The 24747-nt window shown below is 48.9% G+C and overlaps 2 protein-coding genes across 3 annotated transcripts; one reads left to right on the top strand and one right to left on the bottom strand.

Annotated features, from left to right (window-relative positions):
- Positions 1–3180: 3180 nt before the first annotated feature.
- ccdc157 (coiled-coil domain containing 157) lies at positions 3181–13987 on the bottom strand. Of its 2 annotated transcripts, XM_048979246.1 has the most exons (10): positions 13529–13987; positions 13250–13403; positions 9852–10494; positions 9441–9527; positions 6803–6963; positions 6332–6508; positions 5715–5862; positions 5210–5355; positions 4962–5056; positions 3181–4657 (listed from the first exon to the last, which is right to left on the bottom strand). In XM_048979246.1, the coding sequence occupies exons 1-10, from the start codon at positions 13774–13776 to the stop codon at positions 4453–4455; spliced, it is 2064 nt and encodes a 687-aa protein (XP_048835203.1). In that variant the 5' UTR covers positions 13777–13987; the 3' UTR covers positions 3181–4452. The 2 variants fall into 2 exon arrangements, 1 of the variants encoding a protein (XP_048835203.1); XR_007382908.1 differs by lacking the exon at positions 3181–4657 and having other exon boundaries at positions 5821–5862.
- sf3a1 (splicing factor 3a, subunit 1) lies at positions 13988–24444 on the top strand. Its single transcript, XM_048979232.1, has 16 exons — positions 13988–14101; positions 14216–14294; positions 14704–14816; positions 17828–18041; positions 18239–18496; positions 18618–18692; positions 18773–18923; positions 19542–19738; positions 20171–20288; positions 20486–20793; positions 20960–21211; positions 22753–22960; positions 23043–23203; positions 23282–23383; positions 23480–23551; positions 23646–24444. Exons 2-16 carry the CDS (start codon positions 14247–14249, stop codon positions 23745–23747), a joined length of 2379 nt encoding a protein of 792 aa, XP_048835189.1. The 5' UTR covers positions 13988–14101; positions 14216–14246; the 3' UTR covers positions 23748–24444.
- Positions 24445–24747: the final 303 nt, after the last annotated feature.

Here is a 24747-nt window from a genome sequence, read left to right on the forward strand (position 1 = left end):
TGAAGAGGTTAGCTTTAGTCATCAGTGTTAGGGATGTCACCCGTGTCTTATAATCCGGGATCGTCCTGCATTGGAAAATAAACTGCTTCGTCCCACATTAAAAGGGGCGGGTGGCAACCGTAGTCCTCATATATGTATGATTTAATTTTTAATGTTATTGTAGCTGCTTTGTACGAGTGTGAATGCCAATATGCAATGTATACATACGATCTGTGTCACGTTACCAAAGCAATATGCTGCAAATATGGCAATTAACAGAAACTATCTCCTAAATATACAGCTAGGTGCGTATGTGGACAGCCGTTTTTCTCCAATTCTGTAAACTTGTCTGGTCATTTACAGTCAGTATTTACCAAAGTAACAGGCGTTAACTGACACTGGAACTTTCGGGAAGTGCCTTTGTTCGTAAAATTGCGCATGCGCAGTGAACGGACCCCCCCCCCCGCGTTTCCATGGTTACCGGTCACCTTCACAGCTGCCAGGTACGACAGCACTTGCGGTCTTGGCGCGGCGCCCGCCAGTATTGTTCTCGGCTGGCCAAGGATGGCTGGGGGCCAGTGCCCCGTTCAAAGCTGCGGGCTGTCATGGCTTTGGCTTATCTCTCTGGGCATTGCTGTGTACACGATTGCCTAAAACATTATTATTGGTAAGAACTGTCACAGTAAGCCAGCTTCCCTAGTTTACGGAACAAAGTGCCTTCGTGTACATAAAGTATCGTGGACATTTTCTTATTTAATTCAGCCAGGCGAAAAAGAACGGAACGTATGTACCTATCATTTGTCTTTCGGCATGATAGGATTTCAAAAAATCATTAAACTTGGGAGTGATTTTTGGTTCCCCTATTTTAAGTTTCACATTTGACTGCTTTCGAAAAATGTGATTTGTAAATATAGGATACACCCATCTATTTCCTGTACTATTCAGAGTCATGGGAGGTCCAGAGGCCCACACATACATTGTATAGTGTACATATATACATATATGTATGGTTTATATTATAAGGAAGCTGTAAATACTCCTTTTGCCGGCCTGTGTTACCTTAAAGCCCCATTTAATGTACTAATGAAGTATTGGCGACCCCTTGTGACCATTTCGGAGAACTGCAGAATTGTATCAAGTAGACTTCTGTTTTGAACGGAATCCGATGCAAATAAAAACATGAAAGAGTTGTTGTTATAAATATCTTTAAGCTAGGGGCAGCTGCAGACCAAAATTCTTAGTGGAGAAAACTCTAGACTGACCTGATCATATATTAGTTATTACTATAAATATTGTAAATATTAAAACATGCATTACACTGCAACATTTTCCATTTATCATTTCAATCAGATGTAGCCCTATTCAGCCTGTATCCTGAGCCTTCATTTGTGTAACTATTAACCTGGAGAGCTAATGCTCCTAAAGTGATGCTGAGAAAAATATATGTTTTTAACAGTTTACAACAGGTGCATCAGTGTGGTCCTTAAAGATCAACTACTGAAATTTCTTGCTCTCAACCCATAGTTTTATTCTTTGACATCCGAAAATGTTTTAAAAAAAATTTGAGCAAATTTAGGGCTTGCTCAAACACCTTGAAAATTGAAGATTTTAAGTTAAAAGTGTGAATCTCGCTTTTGACACATCGCATTATCGCGTATAACCTGCTTTGTGTAGCTATGCTCAGGTTTCTTTTACTCATTTATTAATTTTGGAATAAACATTTAAACATTCTTTGCAGTGTTTACAATAGTCATATTGTTGTCTTTATCATTATTGCATACTACTTTCAAATTTTCGAAGAACTGTTAGAGTGAAAACTAATTATCTATAAGTAGGGGTGTAATGATAAACTCAGCCCACGAGATGAGACACGATATTGGCTTCACGAGAACGAGATGATACTTTAACGATACTTTAAGGAATTCTTTAAAAGAGGAAATATATTACTGGAAAGTAGCATTTTATTTGATTAATTTACAGACAAAAAAATGTGAAATAATGCAGATTTATGGTGGGGGTCATGAGCAAGACCCTTAACCCCCAACTCCCTGGGTGCCCCAAGGCCCTTAACCCCCAGCTCCCTGGGCGCCCCAAGGCCTTTAACCCCCAGCTCCCTGGGTGCCCCAAGGCCCTTAACCGCCAGATCCCTGGGCGCCCCAAGGCCTTTAACCCCCAGCTCCCTGGGCGCCGCCAAGGCCCTTAACCCCCAGCTCCCTGGGTGCCCCAAGGCCCTTAACCGCCAGATCCCTGGGCGCCCCAAGGCCCTTAATCCCCAGCTCCCTGGGCGGCCCCAAGGCCCTTAACCCCCAGCTCCCTGGGCGCCCCAAGGCCCTTAACCGCCAGCTCCCTGGGTGCCCCAAGGCCCTTAACCGCCAGATCCCTGGGCGCCCCAAGGCCTTTAACCCCCAGCTCCCTGGGCACCCCAAGGCCTTTAACCCCCAGCTCCCTGGGTGCCCCAAGGCCCTTAACCGCCAGATCCCTGGGCGCCCCAAGGCCCTTAATCCCCAGCTCCCTGGGCGGCCCCAAGGCCCTTAATCCCCAGCTCCCTGGGCGGCCCCAAGGCCCTTAACCCCCAGCTCCCTGGGCGCCCCAAGGCCCTTAATCCCCAGCTCCCTGGGCGGCCCCAAGGCCCTTAATCCCCAGCTCCCTGGGCGGCCCCAAGGCCCTTAACCCCCAGCTCCCTGGGCGGCCCCAAGGCCCTTAACCCCCAGCTCCCTGGGCGCCCCAAGGCCCTTAACCGCCAGCTCCCTGGGTGCCCCAAGGCCCTTAACCCCCAGCTCCCTGGGCGGCCCCAAGGCCCTTAACCCCCAGCTCCCTGGGCGCCCCAAGGCCCTTAACCGCCAGATCCCTGGGCGCCCCAAGGCCCTTAATCCCCAGCTCCCTGGGCGGCCCCAAGGCCCTTAACCCCCAGCTCCCTGGGCGCCCCAAGGCCCTTAACCGCCAGCTCCCTGGGTGCCCCAAGGCCCTTAACCGCCAGATCCCTGGGCGCCCCAAGGCCTTTAACCCCCAGCTCCCTGGGCACCCCAAGGCCTTTAACCCCCAGCTCCCTGGGTGCCCCAAGGCCCTTAACCGCCAGATCCCTGGGCGCCCCAAGGCCCTTAACCGCCAGATCCCTGGGCGCCCCAAGGCACTTAACCCCCAGCTCCCTGGGCGGCCCCAAGGCCCTTAACCCCCAGCTCCCTGGGCGCCCCAAGGCCCTTAACCGCCAGCTCCCTGGGTGCCCCAAGGCCCTTAACCGCCAGATCCCTGGGCGCCCCAAGGCCTTTAACCCCCAGCTCCCTGGGCACCCCAAGGCCTTTAACCCCCAGCTCCCTGGGCACCCCAAGGTCCTTAACTCCCAGCTCCCTGGGCGCCCCAAGGCCCTTAACCCCCAGATCCCTGGGCGCCCCAAGGCCTTTAACCCCCAGCTCCCTGGGCACCCCAAGGTCCTTAACTCCCAGCTCCCTGGGCGCCCCAAGGCCCTTAACCCCCAACTCCCTGGGCACCCCAAGGCCCTTAACCGCCAGCTCCCTGGGTGCCCCAAGGCCCTTAACACCCAGCTCCCTGGGTGCCCCAAAGCCCTTAACAGCCAGCTCCCTGGGCGCCGCATCAGGTGGCTGCCCTTCACGGGCAGCTTACTCTACAAAGAGCAAGGTGGAGGAGGTGTAAAGACAATTTCCCCACGGGGATCAATAAAGTATCGATTATTATTATAATCGGCATCATCATATGTAGTAAAGAACAGAACAAATATCTAGCACCTTAAAATATTTCACCACAGACTCAAATGGCAGGCTTCTCTCGTATGTGACTGCTCAATTAAACATAAAATAGAATATAAATAAAACAATATAGATAATAAACATAATTTTTTTTTATGTTTTCTTCACCGGTGCAGAGGAGTTAAGTAAAGAGCTCTGATGGTGCGAATGGCTCTGCACAGTAGTAGTGTTAGCAGCTGTGTACGACATTATTTTCCTACAGTGCTTACAGTTTCAAGTTTGTTTCAGTTGTCTTTAGAAATACTGTGTTCAGTTGAATGGAAACAGTTGGTGGAATGGAAAGTGAATGACGTTACTAAGAGCTGCAGTGCACATTTTCACTGATTTTGACAAACAAATTGTCAGTAACTAACAATAAATTCATTATTTGTGAGCACTGCTTCATGTTCAGTGATTTCAACACAAACAACTGTTGTAGTGTTGTTAAGTTATGTAAAAACTGGTAAAAAATAACGTTTGATAGATCTATATTTCACCTTTACTCAGAATTTCGGTATTAACGATAACTTTGTTCTGCTTGAGCGACCCCTAAATAGGCACCCAAATCACTCAAACTTTGGAGAAATACTTCTTTTGTTGCCCCTGACAGTATTAGAGGGTGAGACCTAAGGAATCCTCCAATTTTATTTTTGATGCATACTTAAGAACCACCCTAACAGCCATGCATCTGTGTTGTCCTTGTTCCTGCACAGTCCCCTTCAGCTGGGTAACATCAGTTCTGTTTGCGGCGTGGGGCAGCGCAGTGGGTCTGAGCAGCAGCACGGATCCTGCTGCAGCTCTCAGCGGCTTGTTCCTCTGCTGGCAGAAGCAGCTCCACAGCCTGACAGTGCAGCACAGTGAACATGGGGCCTCTCTCAAGGGCGTGAATGCCATCTCTAAGTCCAGCCCCTTGCTGACTCACGCCCCCCTGTGGATGGCTGGATGATACAGCCACAAAGGACACACAAAGAGCATAAGCTATGCACTGAAGGACAGTTTCTAGGGTGTTTGAGTATGGGCACTTATACTTTCTTAAGGTTTTTACCCAGCTATATAGTCAGTGTAACATACACATAGTCAGGTGTAAGCCCATGCATCTGTGATGTTATATCACTACATTAGTGCTGTCCGCTGTAATGATGGCTGGTTCACGGCCATCAATGATGGCCACTGCATTGGTTTATTGTTGGATACGCAGTTACTGTAACAGTCATGTTTGTAATGGCTTCTAACAGAGCTTACAAAGAGAAGCCCTCCGGACTGGGGTGCCAGCGCCCCTGGCTCTCCTCTGGGGTTTTAGCTGGGCAGTGGGGCCGTAGCTGGTAAGGTGAGTCCCCCTGCAGAGGAAACACAGAGGAACCTTCCTATAGCTCTTCATTTGTGTGCACAGTACAGCCCAAAGCAGCGCTTCGTGCTGCCTGATCCTATATCTACTGTCACCTTAAGGACACATATAACGGTGAATGTAAAGAACAAAGGTGAAGACTTACTGTGACTCTGCAGTCCCCATGCTGTCCTTTCTCCCTCAGCTGTGCCAAGCTGGCACTCAGGGTGGCATTCTCCTGTTCCAGGACACCAATCCGCAGCATGTTGGAACGCAGCTGCTGCTCCATGTCCCCTAGTACATCACCTGTGCCTGGGAGGTCAGGAGGCAGAGTGCAAGGGTGCAATGCTTCACTACTGTTCACAGAGGGCGCTAGAGTTACTTCACACAGCATGGACCATCCCTACTATACATCTGATATGTTAATACAGGCCTAACAGGAAAAATCACAATATCATCAGACTTATATAGGAATAACAAACAATATGACAGGGACAGGCTGGTTTTCTCAGGTCATACATACAAAGCATTTTGAATGGAAGTTTAACATTCAATCAACAGTATAATAAACACTGCTGTCCTGGGCCTTGAACCAGTACACCACTGGTGCCTTTATTCAGAATCCATGCTGCTTGAGACACACGGTGGGCAACAGCATACGACAGCCGTACTCTGTGGGGACCCCTGGGTGGGGGGGCACAGCTCAGGGTAGGCCACCAGCAGCCTTTCCCGCTGCCTCTGCTCCTCCAGCTCCCCCCGGAGCTGCTTCACACACACCCTCAGAGCCTGAGCTTCCTCCTGCAGCTGCACACCGAGGACCTGAGAGGATCACAGGAAGACAGCGGCAGGTCGTGTTCAACTCAATGTCTGCATTCTACCAGAAGGGAGGTTTACGCAGCACACAGAAGCATGACTTAGCATCCATTTACACCACCCATTTGCCCACTGACACCATCCATTTACACCACCCATTTGCCCACTGACACCATCCATTTACACCATCCTTTTGTCCATGAACACCATTCATCTACAACATTGGGCAGCTTTGGTGTGGGGATGTAGCTCGGGCCTATCTGCTGTCGGGTGACTTTGGTGTGGGGATGTAGCTCGGGCCTATCTGCTGTCGGGTGACTTTGGTGTGGAGATGTAGCTCGGGCCTATCTGCTGTCGGGTGACTTTGGTGTGGGGATGTAGCTCGGGCCTATCTGCTGTCGGGTGACTTTGGTGTGGGGATGTAGCTCTGGCCTATCTGCTGTTGGGTAGCTTTGGAGTCGGGGACAGGGGCTACCTGCTGTTGGCTAAGCTGAGCCTGAAGCAGCTCCTTCTCCTCTCCAGTCGACCTTAGCTTCCCTTGCAGCTCTGCCCGGCTCTCCTCCATCTGACCCAGCCTCCCCTGCAGGTCCACACACTCCCTGTCCAGGGCATCAACACGCTCCAGGAGGGCCCTTTGCTTGGCCTGTGTTGCCTGAATGTGCACAGTAGAGGGAACAATGGGTGATGGATATGGAGTGGAAGGTGGGGTCAAGCACAAAGATACGCAGGAAGTGAAAGCTGACTGGCAGCAAAGTCATCTGTCCATTAGTCTTCATCTGTCCAGCTATACATCCATTCCTTTTTATCCTTCATATATTTCCAAAGTAGTGACATTTTGATCATTGATTATTCAGCATGTTGAAGAGGTTCACCTACTTTAGTGAATCAGTATGGCCTTTGGCTATTGGCTGCTGTCATGGCGTCCTCTAGCTGGGTGGGGGCTCACCTCCTGCTGTCGACAGGCACTCTCATACTTGGCGCTCTCTTTGTCCAGCAGAAGCTGCTGGCCAGCTAGTTGGGTCTGGAGGGTGTGAATCTGCTCCTTGAGCTCCTCAAGCTTCTCTTGCTTGGCCTGCACCTCCCACTGGAGCCGGTCCCTTTCATGCGCTGAAGACAGGCGCACAGGGACCGCAGGCCCCATTAGCAAAACCTTTTAAAATGTTCATTTTTCACTCAGGTGTCTGTTTGTTAAAAGGAATGTGCAAGCATCTGGAGTAAGAAGAGTAAAACTAAACACTGTGTATGAAGAGTGTGCTCAGGTGCTAAAGACTGTGTATGAAGAGTGTGCTCAGGTGCTAAAGACTGTGTATGAAGAGTGTGCTCAGGTGCTAAAGACTGTATATGAAGAGTGTGCTCAGGTGCTAAAGACTGTATATGAGGAGTGTGCTCAGGTGCTAAAGACTGTATATGTAGAGTGTGCTCAGGTGCTAAAGACTGTATATGAAGAGTGTGCTCATGTGCTAAAGACTGTGTATGAAAAGTGTGCTCAGGTGCTAAAGACTGTGTATGTAGAGTGTGCTCAGGTGCTAAAGACTGTATGAAGAGTGTACTCAGGTGCTAAAGACTGTATATGAAGTGAGTGCTCAGGTGCTAAAGAATGCATGTGAGGAGCATGTTCAGGTGGAAAAGAGTGTGTGCAAGGAGTGTGTTTAGATGCTGCCTAAGGTCAGTTACCAAGAGCTATAAAAAGTTTGAAGGTTGAAGTGTTATTTAAATTTACAAGCTACAATGTGTTCTGGAGCACAGTACAGCTGTCATGAACTGGGTATGTACTCTCAGACCTAAAGTATTTGCATGATGGCCCACCTCTTTGGCTAACAGTATATGTATATGCAAGTCTGATTGTCCGGGAAATATTGTGGAGGTTTGAAATTTGCTCTGAATCAACTAGAGGAAAACATGCCCAGCTAATCTTCATGCACTGTTGCACATCAGCAGGCTTGTTGCACATGCAGCAGGCTTGCAGCTGCCTTCACACACACATGAACTTTAATGACATCCCAATCTTAATAAATTGGCTTTAATATGGAGTTGGCCGGTTTCCTCCGGGTACTCCGGTTTCCCCCCACAGTCCAAAGACATGCTGAGGCTAATTGGAGTTGCTAAATTGCCCATAGGTGTGCATGTGAGAGTGAATGGTGTGTGAGTGTGCCCTGCGATGGGCTGGCCCCCCATCCTGGGTTGTTCCCTGCCTCGTGCCCATTGCTTCCGGGATAGGCTCCGGACCCCCCGCGACCCAGTAGGATAAGCGGTTTGGAAAATGGATGGATGGATGGAGTTGGCCCTCCCTTTGCAGCTATAACAGCTTCAACTTTTCACGGAAGGCTGTCCACAAGCTTAAGGAGGGTGTTTATGACCATTTTTCCAGGAGAGCATTTGAGAGGTCAGGCACTGATATTGGACGAGAAGGCCTGGCTCACAGTCTTTGCTCTCATTTATCCCCAGGGGGTCAGGATTCTGTGCAGGCCAGTTAAGTTCCTCCACACCAGACTCGTTCATCCATGTCCTTATGAACCTTGCTTTTTGCATTGGTGTGCAGTCATGTTGGAACAGGAAGGGGCCATCCCCAAACCGTTCCCACAAAGTTGGGGGTATGAAATTGTCGAAAATGGCTTAGAATACTGCAGCATTAAGAGTTCCTTTCACTGGAACTAAGGGGCCAAGGCCAACCCCTGAAAAACAATCTCACACCATAACCCCCCTCCACCTTTACAACTTTATACTTGTCACAATTCAGTCAGGTAAGTACCGTTCTCCTGGCAACCACCAAACCCAGACTCATCTGTCAGATTGCCAGACAGAGAAGTGCAATTCGTCATTCCAGAGAACATGTCTCCACTGCTCTGGAGTCCATTGGTGGCGTGCTTTACACCACAGCATCCAATGCGATGCATTGCACTTGGTGATGTAAGGCTTGGATGCAGCTGTTTGGCCATGGAGACCCATTCCATGAAATTCTCTATGCACTATTCTTGAGCTGTTTTGAAGGCCACACAAAGTTTGGAGGTCTGTACCTACTGACTCTGCAGACAGTTGGTGACTTCTGCACACTGTGTGCCTCAGCATACGTTGTCCCCAGTCTGTAATGTGACCTACCACTTTGTGGTTGAGTTGCTGCTGTTCCCAATTGCTGCCACTTTGTTATAATACCACTAACTGTTGACTGTGGAGTATTTAGTAGTGAGGAAATTTCATGAACTGACTTATTGCACAGGTGGCATCCAATCACAATACCATGCTTGAATTCACTGAGCTCCTGAGAGCGACCCATTCTTTCGCAAATGTTTGTAGAAGCAGTCTGCATGCCTAGGTGCTTGATTTTATACACTTATGGCTATGGAAGTGATTGGACCACCTGAATTCATTTATTTCGATGGGTGTCCCAATAATTTTGGCAATATAGTATATATCAACATTTGCATTTCATGCATTTCTCAGATGATTCATATGTAATTCTTTTGCAGAAATATAAAACGAATGCAGTTTGCTGAGACAAAAGTAACAGTTTTGAGAGGACCAGTGGAATTTGTTCATTCATATGTTGACTGTACTCTTTGGTGAGGAAAGATAGGCTGTGCCCTTACCAGCGCTGTGCATTTTATCCAGCTGCAAACTGCAGTTGCAAAGTTCTGCCTTGAGTTTTGAGTTTCTTTCTTTCAAAGACAAATTTTCTGAAAGCAAAGAATGGGTGTGCGTTAGCAGTGACAGGGCCAACTGAACTTTCACAGCAAATCTCACATATGCATCAGCCCCGGGGCATAATCTGCCCAGAACACTACATCGCATACCTCTCCAGTGCGCACTTTTATCCAAAGCAACTTACAGGTTTGTTTCACAGTTTGTTATTTATACAGCTGCATGGTTTTTAACCAGAAAAAAAATCAAAATAAGGAATACAAGAGTAACATTACTGGAAACCAACAGCAACAATTTCTGAATTTTTCAAACATCTTTAGAAGAGCTCCAGGAGCTCCAGAGGTCTGCATGCATCTCACCAAGTCTCATTTCCTCCAGATCTCCTTGCAGTCTACTCTTGGCCTCGTCTCCCTTGGCCTGGACCTTCTGGAGCTTCACTTCAATATTCTCCAGGCTAGCCTGGTGCTCTTCACTCTGCTGGGCCAGTGACCTCTCTGCCTGCTCTAGCTGGATCTTCAGCTTCCCTCGTTCCCCTTCCAGAGTAGCTAGGCTGTCCTTCAGGGGATGGATGGTATCCTGCAGCTGGGCTAGGTACTTCCCCAGTCGACCCAGGTCTCGGCTCTGCTGGGCAGCCCACTGAGCCATATCGGGCACAGAGAGCTGTCCAGGCTCCAGGGAACTGTGCACCTCTTCCAGGAAGGAGCTCAGGCAGGATGGCAGGCCCAGTCTCTGGCATATGCTGCTCAGGGTGTCACTCGTCACCCGCAGGCTATGCTGCATGTGAGAACAGGCGTGGCAGGGTAGCGGAGACGACGCCACCGTCTGGCAACCCACAGAGCACATGTCTCGGGAGGCAGATTCGGGGCAGTAGGTGTAGCCCCTCTGGCACACAGATGACTCTTGCCTTTGGATAAAGGTGCTCTTCAGCTCACACTCACTCTTCAGCTGTTCACCAACACCCTCTACAGGTGATTCTTCCTTCTCGCACTTGTTAGTTTGCCCCTTGACACAAAAGCAAATCAAATAGCTTGATTCATCCTGGAACTTGACGCATTTTAAATTTCACCACAGACCTGCAGTGGGTTTGCACCAGCTAAGAGTAAGGTTGGGTGTAAATAAATGATGTAACGAAGAACGTAAAGCTCTACAGCTTGATATTATAACTACAAAGCTGGGTTCCCCAAAGTGTGATTCAATTCTTGTATCGGGGGGGGGGGGGGGGGGCAAAGTCATGTGATCAAATGACGTCCATAACTTAGCTCCATACACACCCACGTAACTCTGTCATTCTGTCATTAATGGTTTGGAAGCAGTTAAAACTGGTTCAAACCTGTATGTGGCATTCACTTATGTTATTCTAATTGACAGTAATGGAACAATCTAGGACAAGGGCTTGTTTTCATATTTAGGAACATTCTGCTGGGCGATCTCTCCCTAAGACATATTCCTCACATATAACCATACATGGATAATACTTTCTCATGTAAGGTCAGGTGTCTGATCTGCTCTCAGCAATTGGCGTACAACAATAACACCAGCATCCCACCCCAACTACTACCCTACACATTAAGGATTCCCCTTCCCCTTCACTAGCTCAATTTTCCAATCTAGCCACAGAATTGATTTTGAGAGTCATCTCGTAATGCAATCCTACCACCTGCCCACTGGATCCAGTCCTTTCCACAACACTCCAGACAATCTCTCAAGACCTCCCCTTCATCACCACGATCATTGATAGCTCCATAGTATCCGGTCATGTACCAATGGCATTCAAAAAAGTCAGGTTTCAAAGCAGCACATGCCACAGAGACTCCCCTCTGCGCTCACTGAGAAGCTACATGTGGGTGGCCAGACTCTCATCTCTTCTTATCCTCCTTCACCTTTCAGTAGCATCCAATACAGTCAACCACAGATTCTCATCCATCCCGATGAGTCTTGGAAATCGAGGCTCAGCATGTCGATGGCTTAATAATTACAGGGACAATTATACATTAATAATTATTTATATTTGTTTTTCTTATATATTAGTTCCTGCCAGGGGGTGGCATGGTGGTGCAGTGGTTAGCACTGTTGCCTCGCACCTCTGGGACCCGGGTTCGAGTCTCCGCCTGGGTCACATGTGTGTGGAGTTTGCATGTTCTCCCCATGTTGTCGTGGGGTTTCCTCCGGGTACTCCGGTTTCCCCCCACAGTCCAAAGACATGCGGAGGCTAATTGGAGTTGCTAAATTGCCCGTAGGAGTGCATGTGTGCGTGAATGGTGTGTGAGTGTGCCCTGTGATGGGCTGGCCCCCCATCCTGGGTTGTTCCCTGCCTCGTGCCCATTGATTCCGGGATAGGCTCCGGACCCCCCGCGACCCAGTAGGATAAGCGGTTTAGAAAATGGATGGATGGATGGATAGTTCCTGCCATTGTGTTAGGGTGACAATACACAGGGCAACCTTTTCAGCAATGTTGCCCTGCAATCCATTGCAGACTAATGTTACTTGGGCACTTTCCCATTGAAATTGGGCAATAAATTTGTTTGAAAATCTTTGATCAGCAGTGGGCAACTTTTCGAGATCAATCGGATCCACATGAGTTGCCCTTTGTCTTATAAGGTTGATAAATGCCCAGCAGCATTGCTCAAAAAGTTGACCTGCATATAATCACCTTTAGTTTTAGGGGAGCATGTTTTGGGGAAGGGGAGGTTGTAGGACACGGAGGGAAAAGAAGAAAAGTCCTTGTCATAGTCATGTACTTGCTTCGATTGGTTTGGTGTTTGGCTGCTAAGGCGAGTTAGTAAAAAAGTTCAGCTAATAGCGACTTGAGTAAATCCTCTCTGCTACCCATAGTGAATATTATCAGTTACAGACTCTTGTGCATCAAAGTTTTCAGTATGTGCAGAGAAGTACAGCACTACTGCACTGAAAACTGCAATTTGCAAGCTACTGCATTGGGAGGAAAACGTTCTGTTATTGTGTTTGACTGGTGTGTTACAGGGATAGGCTACCCAAAAATGAAAATTCTGTTGTCTTCTGCATTCTAGGCGCTGACATCAACCGGAAGGGATTCATTTTATCTCTGTTCCCTCTGGTAAATTGGGGGGATTACACTTGTTTCTTCTCCCGTCTGAATCGGTCAGACAAATCACTATACAAAACACATATCGTACCTGCCTCGGTAAAACTAAGCCCTCCTTAAATGTGAGGTTTGCAGGGTCCCCAGAGGACCTGTGGAGTAAAGCATGTTACTGTCATCAATGTCTGTGTCTGCGTTGCTTCTTTGAGTGACAAAAAGTGAATGAATGCGTGTTAGAGAGATATGCAAGTGGAGTAATGTGGCTTCCGCACACAACGAGACAAAAGGAACCGCTTCGCTTTCTGCCACTGTCTTATTGCACTGTCCTGTAATGCCTGCACGCATGTACTTCATGCCGCCCTGTGCAGCTTTTGTAGTCCTGTGTTGTTTTATGTAGCACCATGGTCCCGGAGGAACGTTGTTTCGTTTCACTGTGTACTGTACTATCCGGATATGGTTAAAATGACCATATAAAGCCATTTGATTTGAATCCCACTGGATTGCGTCGCGCCACGGTGATTTGTACCTAGCTGACAGGTTACCCAGAAACTACCGGACTGCTGCGCGCTGTCGAATAAGAATTGAGGCATCCTGCTCTGAACCAATCGGCCAGCGAAGCGCAAACCGCGTTGTGTGAAAGCCCCCAAAAAGCGGCTGATCATCATTACGCAGGAATGCTATTTACTGTGACACGCGTACCTCCTTAAGATGAAGACAGCTCAGCTGCAGCAGGTTCTGCCAGTAGCGTCTCACCACCAAGCCGAGGGATACAGAATGACGTTGTGAGCCACTCCTCCGCACCCCCAATATCACCTCTGCATGGGCATTCGAACTCTGAAGCAGGAGCATCAGTCTAAAGCCAGGGTACAGAAAGACAGAGAAAAGTGCAGAGCAGAGCATCAACCTAAATCTCTGTCCATGTGCGTTAATAACGACATCATATGACATAACAACAGCACAACAGCTGTCAGTCCATACCTGTCGATCATCAGCTCCAGCAGAACGACGTGCGAGTGCTGATTAAATTCTTCTTCCCCCTCCACAAAGTCGTAGTGCTCCAAAAGTGATGCCAAGTCTAAATTGCAGGACATCTTATCTGGAAATTTCCATGAAGGAAATCGAACCGGACCGGTACAGGAAAGCACGTCCAAAACAGCTCCCTGAATATCCGTTAGATCTCTCCGCAGACTATCCACACAGTCCTGGCGACCCAAAAGGTGGGTCATAATTCTATCCTCTGATGCCAAAAGTGACTAATAGTGCTTCTATATCGGTAATAACACAATCGGGCTTACAACAGATGTTTTGGGATTCGATGTTATGAGGCCAGCAACATTGCGAAACATTCGTTGTTTTGTCACTGTACTGCAAAGAGGCGAATCACCTTTGTTGACAAATATCGTCATAGCAACTCTAGTCCGAGCTAAGAGGGTGGGGCTAAATTTTAAAGCCGCAATTCCCATGATTCTCTGCGATCTGTGCCCCGGAAGTGATCTGGTAAGGTCACATACGAGGCGCCTGTGTTACAGCAGCTTGGTTAGCAGTTTAAGTGTAAGTCCGTATATTCTTTGTGATTTTTTAAACTTATTGACAAAATAGAAGATTCTTTTTCGTAAGGTGCAACTTTAATAATTACCACTAAGAGCGCTGTGATTTGCATTACAGGTAGGAAGGCGAAGGTCATTGTCTCGCTGCCATGCCGCCTGGGCCCGTTCAGATCGTACAGCCGGAACTTAACAACTCGGTAAGTGTAACTACTAGATAACGTTAATTTCTTTTCAGCTCGGTAGTTTGTTGACGTCTTGTTTGTTTTGTATTTGTACAAAGCTAAACATTATTGTGGCTTGGTTAATTTCACTGTCCTTTACGGTACCATTTTACAGGCCTTTGTGCTCCCTTCAGTACATTAACAAACCTATAAACAGTAATACTGTCACAGATCGGTGCGCAAATAGCTTAACCTGCTATTGAGTTTAAAATGTGTTTATCAATATATCCCTAGTATCTATTTGGTTGTGCATAAGATGTTTTATGGCAGATCGATTGTAAACGCGTTTCTTTGCAGTAGCGGAGTTTTAAGTCACGTGATGAATATAGTTGCTGCCCTTTACCCCGATTTTAGTGTGATATTGATGGTGATATTTTTCCACCAGCAACCTGATGAAACGAAGGATGAAACTCCAGCCACAAAACCGATCGTGGGAATCATTTATCCGCCCCCCGAAGTCCGAAACATTGTCGACAAGACAGCCAGCTTCGTAGCCAGGTTTGCCTTCCGTTTGCAAACTTAATAATCTTTAATTTATATAGTGCCTTTCTCACATTAAAGGATGCTTTACAGTCAAACAATAATACAGCGAAGTAATGCAAACACAGCAACAACAGCAAAACAGTGACAAGAAGAATGTTACATACTGGTAGATGCAGCATTTCTGAAATTTGAGTTTTCAGTTGGAGCTTGAAGACAGACTTTACCTCTTGCCGAGTTACGGAGCTCATCTAAAGCTGCAGGCATTTTTACAGGAGGCTGTGAGCTTATTTGTGGCAGAATAGAGTGTTCTAGGTCGCACGAAGCACTGATAGTAAGATTGGAATAGCCTGATTTGCAGGCAGCTGTAAGAGCTGATCTGTAAGCCTTCAGGTGTTCATCACCGGCTACGGTGTGGACTGTCAGACCTGCTTTCTTACACAGCCTCTCAAGATGGTCATAGGGACTAGCAATGATTTAACAGCCGTGTCCAGAACATGTTAGGTTATGGAGTTATACAGAGAAAGTATCTGCATAGGCCGTGACAGCTTGATAGCATCATGGAGGTGAGAAGCACGAAGAGAGGTGATATGATATGATCAATAGACTTATATTTGCAATAGCCAATCAAAGGTTTCTTTTACTTGTTCTGGGCAGAGAGTAAGTAAAGCAGAATTCAATTAGTTTGTGGAACCAGAGAAACCCGATAAGATCCAGTAGTGTATGACCTATAGTATGAGTTGGAAAATAATGCTGTACAAAACATCGAGCACAGCACACAAGCAGAAGGACAGTCAGTTTCCATATGAATATTGGAGTCACCAAGTAACATAATTGCAGAGGACGTCACAAACCAGAATACGCAGCTCATTGAGGTCAGAGAACAAATTAGGACGGGGGCTTGAGTGGTCAATAAAGTAGTTTTAATATGCAGAGAAGTACGGCCAGTGCTTTTAAAAACCAAATATTCAAATGAGATATTGTATAAATCAGTAACACTTGGTTTCATTCTGTGATGAGGGACCGCCACCCCTGCTAGTTAAGCAGGGGCTTAGACTGAAAGCTGTGGAGGGGGAGATGAGCAGATTCAGTAGTAGGAAGTTCTTTGGAGTTTGCCAACTTTTATCGATTTTTCATGGTAGATTGGTCATTCAGGAAAGTTACTCGTCGATGATCGACAGTTTAAAGACAAAAGTGCCCATTGCAGATTTAAATCAACAGTTTTATCTTGGTTATTCTGCTCTGTTATGATCAGCAGGTATTTCAAAAAACTCCTTGATCTAGTCCAGTTTCTTGATGAGCTTTTAGATGAGTTAGGTCTTACAGATCAAATTGTAGGAATTACGATGAGGATGTGTACTTTTATACAAACATAACAATGTGGTGAGTGGTGAATATATTGCAGGCGACGAGCAATACCAAGCTCTGTACACAGTGAATGTCATTTCTGAGCCGGGAGTGAGATTGCCAAGCACACGGTTGCAATGAGGAGTTGGTGATCATCCTCGGAGGCACCGCCACGTTAGCTAGAACCCACAGGTTAGACCTAACTGAACAATCGACATAGCCTCCACTTTCCCGCTTACTAACTCACGGACTATGCTGGCACAAGGGAAGCATATAGGGAGAGGGAGCGAGTGACATGGAATTCCTGACAAATAAAATGCTAGACAAAATGGAAAGATAGAAATAGTGGTGAAAAGTGGCAGCCAAAACGCACACAGGATTCTAACCCTAATTCATATTAAAGGCATTGACATCGTGTCATTGAAACAAAAACAGCTGCTTAGGTCTCATTCTGTGTTGTTCATTTGGAATGAGGCATTTTGCAGGAACTTAACAGGTTTTTGATTTTCAGAACAGTGTTAAAGGTGTGGCAGAGCTATTGTAATGTTCACATTGTGCTTTTTGGAGCACAGTCTAAAGGTCTTTAGCCAGGCGGGTCAGACGAGGTGTTTAACGGTGCATGAATTCCCGTCCATATCCATTTATTGTACTTGTGAGTAGAGATGCACCAATTCGGTATTTGGGGTCTGGGTCAGCACCAATCCAGACCTATTTTATGGGTCAGGAATCGGCCGTACGTGACCGGTCCGCGCCCGATACTTATTTAGCTTTTGGAGTCTGTAATAAGAGAGCTCCTATTTGTACAAATAGATTTAATAAGAATCAGTCGCATGACAGCACTCCTGCATTTTCGATGCCTTTTTTGTGGCCTTCACACTGAACACTAACGCTGCCACTCAGTTTTTACTGCGCTTACCCTTCGCAGTAGGGGGAGCGAAAGAACATCAGATGAAAGGGCGACAATCTGGAAGTATTTTATGCTTCTACCAGCAACATGTAGCACAGCAACTTGCAATCTTTGTCAAAACAAAGTTTTGAGAGGTGGAAGCAGTGTTTAGTGGAAAATGCCACTTGAAGCGTATGCAATTGTGTGAGACAACAAAAAGCAACGGATGGTTCCCATTTATGCAAGTTAAACTGATTGGCCTGTAGTTTGCTGGATTACTTCTATCCCCCCTTTTGAATATGGGTGTTATATTAGCACACTTCCAGTCAGAAAGTAGCACACCCGCAGATAAGGATTTCTGAAAAAGTAAAGTTAAAGGTTGACAAATAATTTATCTCATCTCTTTTAAAACTATATGTGAGATACCATCAGGATCCTGTTGTTTATTTTTGAGCTAAGCTGGGCTTTGTAGCACATCAGCTTCAGTTATACATATATTGGTCAAGTGAAGTTGGATTAGAAATAAGTCAGTATGTTACTCGTGTTTTCAACAGTGAATATCTGTGAAAAACCACCCTTAAACTCATTAACTATGTCAGTTTCATTGTCTGTTATAAGACCCTTACAATTCTGCAGATAAGTGATTTCGGCCTTTAGAGCTCTTTTGGAGTTAAAATACTGGAAGAAAGTTTGTGTTATCCATAGCCTCTAATGCATCCTTCTTTTCGACATTCCTCTTAGTAAGTCTACATTTTTCCATTTAAAATTTGCCCCCCTTTCTCTTTTTCCTCCACAGGAACGGACCAGAGTTTGAGGCCAGGATTCGGCAGAACGAGATCAACAACCCAAAGTTCAATTTCCTGAACCCCAGTGACCCGTACCATGCCTACTACCGGCACAAGGTCAATGAGTTCAAGGAGGGCAAGGCCCAGGAGCCATCAGCCGCTGTGCCCAAGGTCATGCAGCAGCAGGCCATGCAGCAGGCCCCGCAGCAGCAGCTGCCACAGAAGGTGGGCTTTAGCTCGTCTCACTTGCATCCTTTTATCTCTGGCTGTTATGTGTATCAAATGAAATCTGGGGAGAAGCTTTGAACAGATCTCTGGGTAGCATGGAGTGATGAGCAGCTACCAGTTATTTGGATGGGAGCTGCTGGAGTCACGATTAAGTTAACAGGTCTGCATTGTCGCCCCTGCTTGTCACTGGGCAGGTCCAGGCTCAGGTGATTCATGAGACTGTGGTGCCGAAAGAGCCCCCGCCTGAATTTGAGTTCATCGCCGACCCCCCCTCCATTTCTGCCTTCGACCTCGATGTGGTGAAGCTGACAGCCCAGTTTGTGGCCCGCAATGGCCGGCAGTTCCTCACACAGCTCATGCAGAAGGAGCAGCGCAACTACCAGTTTGACTTCCTGCGCCCCCAGCACAGCCTGTTCACCTACTTCACCAAGCTGGTGGAGCAGTACACCAAGGTACGTGGGAAGGCCTGTGCGGGGCCGCGTGCAGGACAGGCCCAGAGAGGCTGGCAGTCATATCAATTGTGCTCTTGTCTGGCTCTCCAGGTGAAATACTGTTGCTTTCTATGCTTTTCAGATCCTCATCCCACCAAAGGGGCTCCTGCAGAAGCTGAAAAAGGAGGCTGAAAACCCCAGGGAGGTGCTGGACCAGGTGGGTCCCTGAGCTATGCAAGCGCAGTGCTGATGCTGATCCTTATGGTGACATCAGCTTGCCGTCCCCTCTCTCTCCAGGTCCGCTATCGCGTGGAGTGGGCCAAGTTCCAAGAGCGTGAGAGGAAGAAAGAGGAGGAGGAGCGAGAGAAGGAGCGCGTGGCCTATGCCCAGATCGACTGGCATGACTTTGTGGTGGTGGAGACCGTGGACTTCCAGCCCAACGAGCAAGGTACCATCTTCAGCTGGGGACTCCAAGTCTGGCCACCGAGTGCAAGAGACAGGCAAAAACCTGCGCTTGATGGTCTCTCTGTAGAGTGGGCACACACAGAAACCACAGGGCAAGTTTTTGCACGATTAATCGATTCAGCCTCGCCACACAGAAAGGCTCATTGAGTAAAATCACAGTAGGGTTTCACTGGCTACAAGCATATAGCTGTAGATCTTTAAACATAAATACCCAACATGATTCTTTTCTTTGCTCTCGAGGTTCCTGTTTCTTTCAGATCATTATGCTTAAATGGCATCTAATTTCTCATTCCATACAGACATTATATTGCGGTATATGGTGATTTCAAAAGCAAAGCTAATTTGGTATTTTGGAATCTTGGAAATAAAATTCATTGGTACATTTCACTAAACGAGCCTGAACGATCCACGCTCCTGCTTGGTTAATTTTGTCTTCATGCCTACTTTTAGGTGATCTGGCTTGTCAGTCATTATTTTAACCCCTCCCTCTCTGCTTTCATAGGTGATCTGGCTTGTCAATCATTACTTTTACCCCTCCCTCTCTGCTTTCCTAGGTGACCTGGCATGTCAGTCATTACTTTTACCTTTTCCTTTCCCCCAGGACATTTCCCCCCTCCTACCACCCCAGAAGAACTTGGCGCTCGGATCCTGATTCAGGAGCGGTACGAAAAATTTGGGGAGAGTGAAGAAGTGGAGATGGAGGTGGAAAGTGAGGATGAGGAAGATGACCGGGTGGACAGGGAGGAAGGACACCCAACCCAACCAGACCAGGACACACAGCTACAGGACATGGATGAGGTGAGCGGATGTTCACCACTCTAAGGATGGTTTACATGCATGTGCCATGATGCTGACCATGGTACGGATAGTTTACATGCGTGTGCCATGATGCTGGCCATGGTACGGATAGTTTACATGCGTGTGCCATGACGCTGGCCATGGTACGGATAGTTTACATGCGTGTGCCATGACGCTGGCCATGGTACGGATAGTTTACATGTGTGTGCCATGACGCTGGCCATGGTACGGATAGTTTACATGCGTGTGCCATGACGCTGGCCATGGTACGGATAGTTTACATGCGTGTGCCATGACGCTGGCCATGGTACGGATAGTTTACATGCGTGTGCCATGACGCTGGCCATGGTACGGATAGTTTACATGCGTGTGCCATGACGCTGGCCATGGTACGGATAGTTTACATGCGTGTGCCATGATGCTGACCCACAGGGCTCTGATGAAGATGACGACGGCATGAAGGCGCCATTGCCCCCTGATAACCCCATGCCACCACCCCTGCCCCCCACACCCGATCAGGTCATCATCCGCAAGGACTACGACCCCAAGGGTAAGACTGTCCAAGCCACCAAAGTCAGTTAGCAACCAAACAAGCAGCTGTAATGAATGAATGCCGGTGCTGTCGTCTCTGCTGGGGGGTGAACGTCCCAGTAGCCCATCCTGCTGTGATTCAGATCCGTTGCTTAGCTGCAGCACTGGCCCTTTGCAGGATCACGTTTTTACCGTTTGTACTGTACTGCCACACAGCCTCCAAGCCCCACCCCCCAACGGTAGCCTCAGAGGAGTACCTGATCTCCCCCATTACGGGAGAGAAGATCCCCGCCAGCAAAATGCAGGAGCACATGCGCATTGGCTTGCTGGACCCACGCTGGCTGGAGCAGCGTGACCTCAAGATCCGCGAGCGGCAGATTGAGGACGAGGTGTACGCCCCGGGACCTGACATCGAGAGCAGCCTGAAGCAGCTGGCCGAGAGGCGTACCGACATCTTCGGTGTGGAGGAGACCGCCATAGGCAAGAAGATCGGGGAGGAGGAGATCCAGAAGCCAGAGGAGAAGGTACCGCATGCCGACCGTAGACAGCACCAACATGCACTCTGACCCCGACCGTAGACGGCACCAACATGCACTCTGACCCCGACCGTAGACGGCACCAACATGCACTCTGACCCCGACCGTAGACGGCACCAACATGCACTCTGACCCCAAGCTTGTGACCTCCTAGGTGACATGGGACGGCCACTCGGGCAGTATGGCACGCACACAGCAGGCCGCACAGGCCAACATCACGCTGCAGGAGCAGATCGAGGCCATCCACAAAGCCAAGGGCCTGGTGCAGGAGGACGACTCCAAGGAGAAGATTGGGCCCAGCAAGCCCAGCGAGGCCCCACCTCCACCACCACCAGTAGTCTCTGCAGTGCCCAGCCTTCCCAAGCCCTCGCCACCGCTGGCCTCGGTGCCCCGCACCCCTCCCACTGTAAGCTTATGGACTTCTCTCTGTATCCTGTACCCCCCCTTGCCTCTCTGTATCCTGTCTAGGGATGAGTACCAAAACCTGGTATTAAATGTGCCCCGGGGCTAAATTAAGGAACGAAGTATCCGTAAGTAAGGGGGCACAGGGCAGCTCACTGGCACAACATGCAGCAACGTGCAACACACACACACACACACACAGACAGTGAGGTTTTAGTGAAGATGCCAGAGAGAACTAAATGTTCAAAAGTTTGCCTATGTTTCACTAGAGTCGCAAACACAAGTAATCTGTCAACATGTAGTATAAGTCCATCACATGCATGTCGAGAAGTGCACAGTATGCCTGCCTAGCTCATAGTTTATCTGTCCTTGCCCCAGGTGTGTGATACATGCTAGCGGCCTGCAGCCCACTCACAGTGAAGTAAATTATATGAATATGGATTAATGATTAAAAGTAACCGTTAGCCAGCTGATCGTTACGGCTGCGTTCATACATTCGATCTGAAAGGGTCAGAGCTTCATCTCAAATTCACAATTTGTTCCCGATCATAGATGTAGTGATTTGGACAAGCTAAGGTTACTACACAGTAAAATTACTGTGTTCTCCCGGGCTCCCAATTGTCCCCTCCTCCCTTGTCTCTGTTTCCCCCTGGTTCTCTCTGCCTGAGGTGTCCCCCCTGGTTCTCTCTGCCTGAGGTGTCCCCCCTGGTTCTCTCTGCCTGAGGTGTCCCCCCTGGTTCTCTCTGCCTCTGTGTGTGTCGTCCCCCCTGGTTCTCTCTGCCTCTGTGTGTGTCGTCCCCCCTGGTTCTCTCTGCCTCTGTGTGTGTCGTCCCCCCTGGTTCTCTCTGCCTCTGTGTGTGTCGTCCCCCCTGGTTCTCTCTGCCTCTGTGTGTGTCGTCCCCCCTGGTTCTCTCTGCCTCTGTGTGTGTCGTCCCCCCTGGTTCTCTCTGCCTCTGTGTGTGTCGTCCCCCCTGGTTCTCTCTGCCTCTGTGTGTGTCGTCCCCCCTGGTTCTCTCTGCCTCTGTGTGTGTCGTCCCCCCTGGTTCTCTCTGCCTCTGTGTGTGTCGTCCCCCCTGGTTCTCTCTGCCTCTGTGTGTGTCGTCCCCCCTGGTTCTCTCTGCCTCTGTGTGTGTCGTCCCCCCTGGTTCTCTCTGCCTCTGTGTGTGTCGTCCCCCCTGGTTCTCTCTGCCTCTGTGTGTGTCGTCCCCCCTGGTTCTCTCTGCCTCTGTGTGTGTCGTCCCCCCTGGTTCTCTCTGCCTCTGTGTGTGTCGTCCCCCCTGGTTCTCTCTGCCTCTGTGTGTGTCGTCCCCCCTGGTTCTCTCTGCCTCTGTGTGTGTCGTCCCCCCTGGTTCTCTCTGCCTCTGTGTGTGTCGTCCCCCCTGGTTCTCTCTGCCTCTGTGTGTGTCATCACCCCCCCCCCCCGGTCTCTTGGCCTGATGTGTCCATCCCGCCTCCGTTTCTCGGCCTCTGTCCCCCCCCCTCCCCCCCCCCCCCCCGTGTGACTGCTGCCCCCGACGTTTTCTCAGCGTGACGTGTCCCCCGTAGATGCCGCCCCCAGTGCGCACCGCCCTGCTCTCCACTGTGCCGGTGCTGCCGCGGCCCCCCATGGCCCCTGTGGTGCGCCTCAGCCCAGGTCAGGTGCTGACGCCCATCCCACCCATGCTGCACGCGCCCCGCATCAACGTGGTGCCCATGCCACCAGCTGGCCCGCACATCATGGCCCCACGGCCGCCCCCTATGGTGGTGCCCACCGGTGAGCGCCCCGTTTGCTCTCTGTCGTTAGCCACACTGCTCTGTATACACTGTTAACCCTCTCCTGGTTTAATGCTCTTCAGCCTTTGTTCCGGCCCCCCCGGTGCCCCAGCCCCCCAGCGCCGCCCCCACACCACTGCCCCCCGCCCACCCACCCCCACCTCATGAGGATGAGCCGGCCAGTAAGAAGATGAAGACTGAAGACAACCTCATTCCCGAGGAGGAGTTCCTGCGGAGGAACAAGGTACGTGGTCCGTCCCCATTTGGTGGAGGGGGTGGTGCGCTGGAACCTTCCGGGATGCTGACACACTCTACCCCCCAGGGCCCTGTGGCGGTTAAGGTACAAGTACCCAACATGCAGGACAAGACCGAGTGGAAGCTCAGCGGGCAGGTCCTCAGCTTCACTGTGCCGCTCACGGACCAGGTATAGGCCTGACCGCCTCCCTCTTCGTCCCACTGGTGATGAGCTGTCAGGAGGCCCCAGTCCGGTGACCACCCCCTGCTCCCTCTCTCCTTACAGGTGTCCGTGATAAAGGTTAAAATCCATGAAGCTACGGGCATGCCAGCAGGGAAGCAGAAGCTGCAGTATGAGGTGAGCCCCGCCCGCCTCCTGTGGGCCAGCCTCCTGTGGGCCCGGGCAGGTTACAAAGTCATAAGCACACAAATAACAGCCATTCTGCCTCCAGGGCATTTTCATCAAGGACTCCAACTCGCTGGCATACTACAACATGAACAGTGGCTCCGTCATCCACCTGGCACTGAAGGAGCGTGGAGGCAGGAAGAAGTGAAGATCGCTGCGCTTTCTCCAGCACCCCCTGCTGGCCTGGAGCAGACTGTCTCGCCCCATCCGCCCTGTGGGTCCTCTTGCATCCCAGCGCTGCTGAGTAGCTGTTCTTGGGACAGCAGGGAGATATGGATCATTTACCAGTTTCCCAGAATTTCCCTGCAGAATCTGTGTCATGTACCTCCCCCCAATTCTTCACATGTTTCAAACAGCTTTGAAAAATACAGTGATGGGATGGCACAGAGCGCCACCCACAGGCTGTGACTGCCTCTGTGTACATGCCACTTGGAGTTTTCTGCTAAGGGTGACATTCTGCTTTGTTTAATTGCATAACACACTGCTTGGGCATCAGTCTGTCACTGGTGTGATACTTTTTTTGTTTTGTTTTAAGCATCCGCAACATCGCTTAGGAATCCTTGTTCTAAAAACCCAGTAATCTTGATGATTTGCTGCAATTAAACTGTACTGCTGTAGAAATGTATTCAGTGCTCATTATCAGCCATCTTTAGGTTTATTTTTTTCTTTTATAACTTCCCCTCCAGACAAACGGCATGTTGCTACTATTTGCATGGAGAAATTAAAGTTGCTGTAGTTGTCAATATGGATAGGTTTGCTTAATCGTATTTCTGGTGTAACACACTTTTCAACTTTGTATAGTAGATTTTCTTCCTAAGCTTTAAATAAAGTCATTTTCTTCTGGGTACCTGAATTATTAATTTACTGATACCTTCAGGTGGAAGAGAAGGGGAGTAGGTCTGTGAAATGAAGGGGGTTAGTATGCCGGCTAGAGTTGGTTCCTGTATTCACTGAGCCCCGCCGCAGATACCAGCCAGATACCATAGTCAACTAATGTACTGTTAGAAGAAATTGGTTCTTTTTACCTGATTTATACACAAAAGTGCGTGCGACAATTTATCCAGCAATTCATCCTGTTAATGAAGTTTAAGCACCAGCTCTGTCCCCCAGGTACGAGTCCCCGGAACGCGTAGCGCTGGCCGGATCGG

This window comes from Brienomyrus brachyistius, chromosome 2 (assembly GCF_023856365.1).
Source record: "Brienomyrus brachyistius isolate T26 chromosome 2, BBRACH_0.4, whole genome shotgun sequence".
NCBI classification, from domain to species: Eukaryota; Metazoa; Chordata; class Actinopteri; order Osteoglossiformes; family Mormyridae; genus Brienomyrus; species Brienomyrus brachyistius.